General features: G+C 49.6%; 1 protein-coding gene and 1 long non-coding RNA gene across 5 annotated transcripts in view; one reads left to right on the forward strand and one right to left on the reverse strand.

Moving 5' to 3' along the window:
- Positions 1–10816, reverse strand: part of UBE3B (ubiquitin protein ligase E3B) — a 32485-nt gene extending 21669 nt beyond the window's left edge. Inside the window, exons 1-12 of one of the 4 annotated variants that reach the window (XM_082196067.1) lie at positions 10695–10816; positions 9578–9749; positions 8969–9083; positions 7976–8035; positions 7563–7667; positions 7369–7465; positions 6923–7008; positions 3709–3791; positions 3001–3106; positions 2358–2478; positions 1321–1498; positions 903–1072 (exon numbers count right to left, since the gene is read on the reverse strand). In XM_082196067.1, the coding sequence (XP_082052193.1) occupies positions 903–1072; positions 1321–1498; positions 2358–2478; positions 3001–3106; positions 3709–3791; positions 6923–7008; positions 7369–7465; positions 7563–7667; positions 7976–8035; positions 8969–9083; positions 9578–9738 (1282 nt within the window). In that variant the 5' untranslated portion in view covers positions 9739–9749; positions 10695–10816. Of the gene's footprint in view, positions 1–902; positions 1073–1320; positions 1499–2357; positions 2479–3000; positions 3107–3708; positions 3792–6922; positions 7009–7368; positions 7466–7562; positions 7668–7975; positions 8036–8968; positions 9084–9577; positions 9750–10132; positions 10458–10495; positions 10647–10694 lie in introns of those variants that run through there. The other 3 variants (XM_082196066.1, XM_082196065.1, XM_082196068.1) reach the window with 3 other exon arrangements.
- Positions 1–10873, forward strand: part of LOC309517094 — a 118125-nt gene that overhangs the window by 90275 nt on the left and 16977 nt on the right. The gene's annotated exons all lie outside the window — the stretch shown is intronic.

The raw sequence follows: 10873 nt of genomic DNA on the forward strand, positions 1-10873 counted from the left end.
GACGAAGAGACTTGCGGAACGAATTAATTTCGTCTTGCGAGGCACCACTGTAGCTCCAAATTTTCCAGAACTCAGATCTATGGAATTCTGTGCCTAGAGAGGCTTGCCTGGCCCTTTCCTCACTGACTTTTTTTTTTTTTTGCACCAGGCTTTTAAAACCAGTTCTGTGCTTAAATTGTTTTTTTAATCATATGCTTTTAAAATTGCTCTTTTTTCTATTGTTTTATGCTTGATTTTTATTCTGAGTTGATTTTATTGTTTTTCTATTTTACTCTGAATCACCTCTAGGAACTGTTTGAAGGGAGAGAGGGAAATAGGTAAAAAGAAAAAGAAAAAAGATAGGCTCCCATATGCAAGTGATGGCAGGAAGGGAACTATTCTTAAGAAAGGAAATTCCAACTAAACATTAGAAATAACTTTCTGTGGGTAAGAGCTGTTTGACACTGGAACAGACTCCCTCAGAAGGTGGCTTGCTCTCCTTCATTAGAGGCCTTTAAACAGGTCGGCCACCTGTCAGGAACTCCTGCAACGCAGGGCTAGTTGGACTAGAAGACCCCTTGGGTCCCTTCCAACTCTACATACAATTCTAGGATTCCATGAGAACAGTGAGGCGCAGCTCTCACCAATAGGGATCCTCCAGGAAGTGGTTCCCTGACCCAGAGAGGCCTGTGCAAAAAGACAACCTTCTCTTCACGGGGGAAACCCTGGTGGTTGGGTGTAGCAGAGGGAAAGGCCCTCAGAGGTCTGCTAGGCCTCCCCAGGGTCAGAGGCTTTTCTAAACTATTTTAGATGCAAAACTAAAATCAAATGCGGCAAAAAATAAAAAACCCCGCCCAACTTTCTCCAGAATGAGGGTCCAGGATCGAAGCCTGAGAGGGCCGCTGGGCTCTGCAGCCACTCACTCTTCATGGGCAGGCTGTTTTGCGGAGACGTGGTCGGCACTGGCAGGCGAGCTGCGTCCTGGTTCTCCGGAAGCTTCTTGCTCAGGACGTCACTGAAGAGGATGCGGATCAGGTGGGCGCCCCAGAGGTGCTGCAGCTGCTTTGTGAGGAGAGGCATCGACTCGTTCAAGCTAGGACAGGGGAGGGCAGAGCACGGAAATGAGGCACAGGACAGACGGCAGGGAGGGCTCCATGGTCTAGGTGACCAGCAAGCAGAACTGTCTGGGCTGGGGTGGGGATTTCAGGCAGAGAGAGATCTTTCCTATCAGCTGTGGTGTGATCCTTTGCTGTAGGGGAGCTGGTGCATAGGGTGGGTCTCCTCCCATTGATCTACAGACTCTCCCCCCCCCTGCCCCTGCCCACCAAGAGTGACGCTTACCCGTAATCCACTGTCTGGGAGAACCAGCCAAGCACAGGGTGCCAGTGTGTGAGGTTGGACTTCTTCTGAGAAACGTACTTCTGGCAGTAGGAGAGCATCTGAATCAGGACGCTCACAAAATGGGCTGTCTCCTCCTCCAACACCTTGTCATTCAAGGAGCCCAAGTAGACAAGGTTGCCTGGAAAAGAGCAGCAGCAGCAGCAGCGCTTGAACTGACGGAAGAGGGAAATAGCAAGGAAGGGGAGCCTCAAGAGCTGGGAGACAACTCCAAACAACCCAGGAAGGACAGAGGATACTCAGTGACCATCGAATGCTGACAAACGGGAGGGGGGCAGGCGGGGGGGGGAATTAAATGAAGTGGCTGGAATCCTTAGCAGGGAATAGCTGGTTGCCAGTGACTCGTTTCTGTAATTTCTAAACAAATTTGCATGTTTTGTTCTTCTTCGTGCTATGCCAAGTGCCTCTGTGTAAAAAGGTCACAGAGGACGTTGTTCACTATGCTCCCCAGGGTCCTCTCTATAAAGATCCTCGTGGAAAAAAAAATGTACCCAAGTTTAGCCACATGGAAAGTTTTGTTACATCATGTGAGTTTGGAGGATAAGAAAAACTATTTTCCCTTGCCTGTTTCTTTATTTGCATTGGATGCTGGGAAATTAAAAGCCAGATTTGTGGCTCACATTTGACTGTCTTTTATGGCTCACATCTGAGCAAATAAAATTGTCATTACTCCTCTGCCCTCTGACCGTGGCAGTACCTTTGGAGCTACACCTCTAGCTTTTGATAGCTCACCAACACATTGCCCACATGGCATATCTTCACTGCCATAAAGGAACAGAAATTTGATTTCTAAAAACATTTTTGAAAATTCTCAGGAAGCATCATTTTACAACCACATTTCAGGTGGCCTTGTGCCAACACTGCAGAGGTCAGGTGCATCCTTCTGTGTGGCCTCCCCCACAGAGACGCTCTAGCCACACAGCTTTATTCACATATCCTTGGCCAGGGGCAGCACTGAGATAGGAAGCAACTTTGCTTACCTAGAAGGCAGAGCGTGTGGCTCCCTTCTAAACACACACAGACGTCCCTGCACAGCTCTTCGCGGCTCAAGAACAGTATGAATTTGCGCAGGAGGTCCTGCGATTCTATCACTGCCAAACGCTGAAAGGAAAGCAAACTTTTTATAGCTTCCTTTATTTAAATACACTTGTACCTCGGCTTATCAGTCAAACACAGTTCCCAAAGCATCTTTGCTTTGATTCGGTCAGTAAAACAGTGTTGTGATGCACGCAAGTAGTTTCACCTATGCCCAAGTTAGGAAGAGGCAAATAAAGTTCTATTTTCTCTCCACAGCAAAGTACCCATTTTCCCACCAACACTACACTATAATATTCTGCCATCCTCAGCACCTCCATCTAAACAGGATAATAATAATATTGGCCTCATGTTACAGGTACGTTGTAAGAATGACAGAGGTAATAGAAATCAAGGGTAGATGAATCTGTGGCCGGTGGGCCAATTCTGGCTCACAAAGCCACTTTCAATGGTCTACTGACCCTCTGCCTAAATTGGACACCTCCTCCCCGTCTAGCACAGCAGCACTGCAAGATCTTAGCAAAGCAAAACAAATGTGTCCCCTCCAATATTCGGTCTCTCACTCGCGCCATTTGAGGGATCGCCTACCTCAGGAGTAAGCGTAGCAAGATGGGTGACTATAGCAGGCACGGATATGATGTGGATCAAAAAGGATCGTAAGAGATTGTCAGAAAACTGAGCCGCAACCACAGGGCTGGGGAGAGAAAAATACCGTAAGGGAGGAGAGAAGAGGAAGCATACGTTTTCTGCACACGGAGACAAGAACAGCTACTCCTGTAGTAAGGAAAGCAAAGTCTTGGCAAGAAAGACGACGACTCTGGAAGTATCTTTTGGGGGGTGTTTGTGGACTTCCCCAAAGAGGCATCGGCTGGCCACTGGGGGGAAGAAAATGGTAGACTAGATCTACCTTTGGCTTGATCCTGCTGCAGGGCTCTTCTGATGACTCAAATGTGTGCTTCGTTTTTCTCTCTCAACATATTTTATGAATTTAATTTTTAACTCCAGATTGCTGGCATGTTCCAAAGAACAAGTTCACCTTGGAACCAGCTCCCTGCTTTGCAAGTTACTCTTGCGCTGGCAAGTTATTCAAGTCTTTCTTGAAATGGGGAAAGTTGTGGGTTTACAACAGAATTGATGAAATAATGCCTCCCTGACTGTCATAATAAAAATAAAATCCAGAGGAAGGGACTACTCACTTGTAAATTCAGGGTGATGCAATGGGGAAGAAATAAACCCGCACATGCATTTATTTAAAGCTGCTTTACTGAAGAGTAATAACTTGGCCTATTGACTTACCGCAACGCAAGAGAAAAGACTGCCGTTAAAGTGCCTTTGGAAAGAGAAGGTCTTGACCTCGCCAAGCCATTTGTCAGCAAAATCTGAAAAAGAAGAACGAAGAAGCTGAAAGGATTGTCAAGAATTGTCAGTGTGCTGCAACACAGTGGTACCTCAGTTTTCAAACAGCTTACTTCACAAACTATTTGGAACCTGAATGCTTCAAAACCAGAAATGAGTGTTCCGGTTTTCGAACTTTTTTTGGAACCTGAACGTACTCAGTTTGGGGGTGCACTTCCGTCCTGAGTGCCACACTTCCACTGCCCGCTCACCTGCTGCCCGACCTGTGCTTCCCTTACTCAGCGCCGGCCACTGGCGACACCTAGTACCGGAGGATGGGGGGGCTGGTGCTGCAGCGACGGCAGAGGGACCCAGCGGCACGGGGAGGCAGCGACATCACTTGCCTGCTTGGCCTGGCCTTCCCTAATTCAGCGGCAGCCACGGCAGCAAAATCTGGAAGCCGAGAAGGGGGCCGCCACATCAACGACCCCCTCGGCTTCCGGATTTTGCTGCTGCAGCCGGCACTGAGTTAGGGAATGCCAAGCGGCTCGGCCCCAGAAGTGACTGCCGCAGATTCCCCTCACCGGGCGCGGGACAGCCTGGCGGGCAGGATGCAGGTGCCACTGCTGCAGTAAGAGTTCTTCAGTGAGGAGAATGCGCCCAAGTGGCAGGGGCTGCTTGTGCCAGCCCTGAAGAAGGTGAGGAAGGGGCACTGGGTGTGGGGGGGAAGGGATCCCCAAAAGTCACCTTGCTCCTCAGAGAGAGAACTTTTGCCTCCCTTTCCTTTCCCCCCACTTGAACTCCCTCTTCACGCACCCCGCACGCTCATCCCTCCAATGGGTAGATCACTGCCAGTTTTTTATAAAGGGTAGTAGATTGCAGCCGAGTCTATTGCTTTCATTTTATGGATCAATGGTCTCATTAGATAGTAAAATTCATGTTAAATTGCAGTTCTAGGAGTTGTTTTTAATTGTCTGGAACGGATTAATTCATTTTGAATTACCTTCTATGGGAAAGTGCGCCTTGGTTTTGGAACAGACTTCCAGAACTGATTAAGTTTGAGAACCAAGGTACCACTGTATGTTAGGGGAGAGGGAGAGAGAGAGAGAGAGAGAGAGAGAGAGAGAGAAGAGCCTCCCTTATAAGTTGCTGGTGTTGGTTGTCATTTATCTCCAACCCCAACCCTGCCAAAAGCTCCGGAAGTCAGAAGGTGCAGCCAAGATTCAACAACATACAAAAAGTCTGTTGGATCAGGCCAATTCCTCATCTAATAATAATAATAATAATAATAATAATAATAATTTATATCCCGCCCATCTGGCTGGGTTTCCCCAGCCACTCTGGGCAGCTTCCAACAAAATATTAAAATTCAGTGGTCTGTTAAACATTAAAAGCTTCCCTAAACAGGGCTGCCTGCAGATGTCTTCTAAAAGTCAGCTGGTTGTTTATTTTCTTGACATCTGACGGGAGAGCATTCCACAGGGCAGGCGCCACCACCGAGAAGGCCCTCTGCCTGGTTCCCTGTAACTTGGCTTCTTGCAATGAGAGAACCGCCAGAAGGCCCTCAGAGATGGACCTCAATGTCCAGGGTGGATGAGGGGAGTGGAGACGCTCCTTCAAGTATACTGGGACGAGACCAATTAGGGCTTTAAAGGCCAGCACCAACACTTTGAATTGTGCTCGGAAATGTACTGGGAGCCAATGTAGGTCTTATATGTAGGTGTTATATGGTCTTGGTGGCCGCTCCCGGTCACCAGTCTAGCTGCCGCATTCTGGATTAGTTGTAGTTTCCGGGTCACCTTCAAAGGTAGCCCCATGTAGAGCACATTGAAGTAATCCAAGTGAGAGATAACCAGAGCATGCACCACTCTGGCGAGACAGTCTGCAGGCAGGGAGGGTCTCAGCCTACATACCAGATGGAGCTGTTAAACTGCTTCCCTGGACACACAATTGACCTGCACTTCCATGGACAGCTGTGAGTCCAAAATGACTCCCAGGCTGCGCACCTGGTCCTTCAGGGGCACAGTTACCCCATTCAGGACCAGGGAGTCCCCACCCACCCGCCCGCCCCGTCCCCCAAAACCAGTACTTCTGTCTTGTCAGGATTCAGCCTCAATCTGTTAGCCACCATCCCTCCTCCAACCCCCTCCAGACACCCACACAGGACCTTCGCTGGTTCTGATTTGAAAGAGAGGTAAATCTAGACCAGCGTCCTGTTCTCACAGTGGCCAAGCATTTCTTCATTATGGGAAAGAGGACCCAAGCCAAAGAGTCCTCCTCTCCCCTCCTACTGTTTCCAGAAACTGGGATTCAGCAGCATTGTTGCTTCCAGCTGTAGAGGCAGAGCTGAGCCACTGTGGCCAGGAGCCACCGACAGCCCTCTCCTCCTCCGTGAATCTGTTAATCCTTTTAAAAGCCAGGCTGCTGGCAATCACTGCCTCCTGCGGGAGGGAGCTCCATATAGGTGTCTATATGAGGGGCAACTGTTAGAAAGCACAACTTAGATTCCAGACTTCTGACAGGAGCAGCTTATGGCTCTCCAACAGTCCCCTGAAGATGGTACCCTAACGTAACTAATAAAAACATGGCAGACAGAGCTCAGCCCCAATGCAGCCACTGGGATCGCTTTGCCTGGAGACCAACTATGTGAGTTAAAAGAGCTACTCTAGAAAGCAGGATAAAGCACATCACTGTCACCAAGTGGAGAATTGTACTCAACGCTTTCTCAGAAAAAAATGTTTATGGAGCAAACTCACAAAGATTATGAGCTGTTCTTGCCCTTCACCAATGAGCAGCATCCGTTTCAAAGCCTACTGTGGAGCACGCAGAGCCAGGACAGTGCTGCAGACACAGCAGGCACTGGATGGGGAGCACACAGGTTAAAACTTTGGCTCAGCCCTGAGGTTTTAGAGACGTTCACCTCTCTCAGCCCAGGTAGGAGCTGTTGTTGGAGACGCCATGCCATGATCTACCATGAGCTCTCAGAATTACTTAAAAAGGCAACTAGGGGAGTAGCAAACAGAACTCGTTTTATAGAACATAGTTTCACAAGCTGAGGTGAATATTAAAACAAAACATATACACTGTTAACCATCATTTATTTTCTCTTTGAGCAGAGACAAATATACACAATCTCACACAAAAACTAAGACCCTCTACACCAAGCACAACAAACCTGGAGCACGGAATAAAATCCCTTTTGATTCAGGTGTCCCATGATATTTGCACAGATGTGGTTCATGGCAGGCCGTAGACTTTCTCCTGCAAGAGGAAGACCACAGAAGGAGACAGCTGGCAATTGCAGCTAAATCGTACACTATGGGGCAAACTGCTCTCCAGAGAACGGGCTGGTCTTATAATTCAAAATTAAGTGGGCATCTGATGCCAACCTTAAAGCCCAAAGCCTTGGAAGTTACTTCAAGTATCTCTATCTCTGTACTATATACTTTGTGAACAAAACAGATGCTGAGAAGGCACTTTCTTCTGCAGGCAAGGCAGAAACAGTGCCATCCACCACTCATCTTTGAGAAGCTGACAAGATTCCACAGCAAGTATAAAAAAGCCTTGTCATTTTGGCTAGTAGAAAGCCCTAGAGAAATGCATTGAACTCGACACACCTACCTTTCCCCCTCAGGATTCTCCAAGTGGAAGTGTCCGTAAATGTCACCAGCATTGTGAGGTGCAGATTCACCAGCTTAGAGTCTTGCAATATGTCTGGCTGGGGGAAAGAACCGCCAGAGACATGAAATGGAAGTCTGGAATGGTCACAGACCAGTGAAAACACACACAAAACAGACAGCCAAGTCAGTCCATACCTTAAGCAGCTTCAGAAACTCACAGCAAAGCCACAGCACATCCTTGACCTGCTTAATCCACATAAGCGTGAGCTCCTTCGAAAGTGCAAGGGACACATACCACACCTGTGGGGAAGTGACAGAAGACCATGATAACTGCGGAAGGGGAGGGAGACCCCATCATTCAGTCACTGGACTGGGAAAATGCAGAACAAAGCACTGTCACCCCATAATTCAGAGCTGCAGTGTGTATGTGGCAGGTTGTTTTAGAACAACCACAAATATTCATGTTACTCAGGAAACACTGGCCTGCAGTGCTCCAGCATATGCTTATGGAATTAAAAAAATTCTCCACCTGCTCTTGGGGATATTTTATGGGGGGAAATATGCACATACTCTCATGTTAAAGTCTATGAAAAGTGACTTTAGCTCACCTTAGAGTCATTTTCAGCATCCATACTGTTAAGGATACAGCGGCACAACTTTTCAAATCTCTGTAATGAAAAGCAGGCGAGTCAATACGAAATTATAATCATTTTGTTGCCAATGGTTGTTGTCAATGTTGTCAATCCAATGGTTCCTGCAAAGCAGTGCTTTCCATTATTTCCAGTAAACAGACTTCACTCTTACAATCCAAAGGTTGTCTTTTGCTCAAGATGGTAAGAGCAGCCCTGCTGGATGGAGGCCAATGGCCCACCCAGTCCAGCATCCTCTTCTCCTCATGGCCAGTCTAAAGCTGCTGTACAGTCCCTAAGCAGAGCATGAGGCTCAGGCACTGACTGGTCTCCAGTGCAGTTACTCTTTCAGAGCAGCATCCTCCCTCTAGATCAGGGATGGGGAATCTGTGGCCCTCAAGATGTTGCTGGACTCCAACTCCCACCAGCCCCACCAGCATGGCTGATGGTCAGGAATTATGGGAGCTGGAAGTCCAGCAGCCTCTGGAGGATCACAGGTGGGGACATCCCTGCTCCAAGGAGAGGGCATTCTGCATTGTGTCAGTTGGTTCACTCAATCATTTGGAACATAAAAACATAGCAGAATGGCCCAGGACTCCTACAAAAGGAGATACATCCCAAGTGGCAAAACTCACACAAAGGGACAGCAGCAGTTCTTTCTATGGATATGTGTTTTTGGGCTCAGCTTACCTCTTGAAAAATGCAACAGTTCTCCTATGGAACACATATTTGCCCCTGCAGAGACTCTGGGGCTCAAGATCATTTTCAGAATTCGGGCAAGCCGGGAAGTAGGCAGAATCTGCTGCTGCAGTAAGTAGTTTCTGTCCAAGCTCACATTGTTCCAGAAAATTCTCCCTCCCCATTCTGTGACTGGAACAGCCACCCTAATACTTCCAACACAGCAGCTGCCCCACCCCTAGCATCAAGAATAAATAGCATGCAACGAGGAGACCTTCAGCAAAGCAGTAGTACCTCTTTGTCATCTTGGCACCTGAAAACAAAGAGCAGCTTCCGGGATATTTTGAAGATCGAAAGTGCTGTCTTCTTGCCAGGCCCGTTTGCATCAAAAAAGTCATCCACTTCTCTCCTGGGGAGCACAAAGGAAAGTCCAAAAGAAAAGGTACAAGGTAATTTGAGAAAGGCTGGTGCGTGCAGGTGAGATAGGTGCCCCCCCCTCCATGACAAATGGCGACACTGTTCAGGTCTTTCCTCTGGATAGAGGCAGCAGAAGGAGCTACAAATCGGCTCAGAGCATACATGGCAGAACAGGCCAAGATGCCCACACACAATGACTGACTTAAGATATTTCCCTTGCTACACTGGGTAGGAAGTTCAGGAATTTGCCAGCGCCCTAGAGAGTCAAAGGGCCCACCAATGCCCCAAGAGCAATGCCACGCTCACTTTGCTCAGAGGATCCAAAAAGTTCAAAGGCAGCAGGAGAGGATTTGGATCTTGCAGCACCCCCCTCACTGAAGACAAGGGACCCTGGGAGCCAGCACTGGCATAGCCACTGGCAAAAGGCTTCAGTCCCAGAGGCCAAAAGCCAAATCCACCCAGCACCTGCACACGCATTGCACGCACCTGATTTCCCGCTGCAAACGACAGCGGCACAAGAACCTTCGGACAAGGGCCTGGATCTGCACTGCCGCTCGCTCGCGCTCCTTCAGCTCCCGGCGCTCCTCACGCGCCTGGCGCGCCTTGTCAAGGAACTGGGCCTTAGACAACTGGGCTGCGCTGAACATTTTGGAGGTCTCTGGCAACAGGAGGAGAGGGGAAGGACAAGCTGGGAAAGCTGTGCCACACCTGCTTGCATTGCCTAGAACACTACCACAATATGGAACAGAACTCCTCTTGGGTTCTGCTGAGATCCCTTTACTCACTTGCCGTCAGGTTAGCTACTGAACAGGCATCCTTTATTTTGGGCTCCCCTCCTTTTCTAGCCTCACCCGGAGTTCTGTTTTTCCAAAAGGAAAGGGTCCACCTAGCCCAGCATCCTGCAAATTGAACCCTTGAACCTTCTCTATTCATGCTTTGATTCAGATGGTGAGCTTTTAGGCAGAGAGCTGCTCCTTCACAACTACACGGAGCACTTTCCCGAACACTGATTGAAAACGATCTCCCTCAGCCTTTCGCTACCTGGACAGGTGAGGTCTTTGGGATGAAGCGGAAGTGGCTGGCTGGCATGAGGCTCGAGCAGACCGCATTCAGAGACCCAGGCAAAGGCTTACGGCTAGCAGACCGCAAAGCGGGGCTCCCAAACGGCTCTAGGGCGCTCCTCCTGCCCGGTCTCCCCTGCCCCACCCAGGGCTTCCCTCCTCACCTCTCTCTCTCTCTCTCTCTCTAGCCGAGGCAGAGGAGCTCTCGGGCCGCTTCCGTGCGCAGCGGCTGCGCCATTCGGGAGTCGAGGAGGCCCCCCGGGCTCTGCGGGGAGAGGCAGGAGGTCAGCCACTGGAATCTCGTCTCACGACCCTCCGGCTCCGCGCCAACGCCGCGTCCTACCTGCCAGGGTCGTCGGGAGCTCCAAGGGGAGAGACAGATAGTGTGTGTGTTTATGTATGTATGGCCCGCTAGTTGTTAGGCGCCGTTCGGCTTTGCCTTTGCCCTTCCTCCTCCTCCTCCTCCTCCGTCGCCTCGATAACGGCCGCCTCCCCCCCCCTTCCCCCCCAAAGAACTCCAAGGAGGACCGCCAGAAAGGGACCATAGAGTCAAGGAAAACACCGGCGCTTCCGGCCCTTGGGAAGAAACCGGCCGCTGGCCCGGAAGTCCCGCCTCTTCTCCCGCAGCCGGAGCGCAAGAGGCATAGAGATGGAAGGAGGGCTAGACTTGCCCAGTCGCGACCGGCGATCCCAGGAGCTGGCCCTGCCCGTCGCTTTCATT

The sequence above is a fragment of the Podarcis vaucheri genome (genome assembly GCF_965113315.1).
Source record: "Podarcis vaucheri genome assembly, chromosome: 13".
NCBI classification, from domain to species: Eukaryota; Metazoa; Chordata; class Lepidosauria; order Squamata; family Lacertidae; genus Podarcis; species Podarcis vaucheri.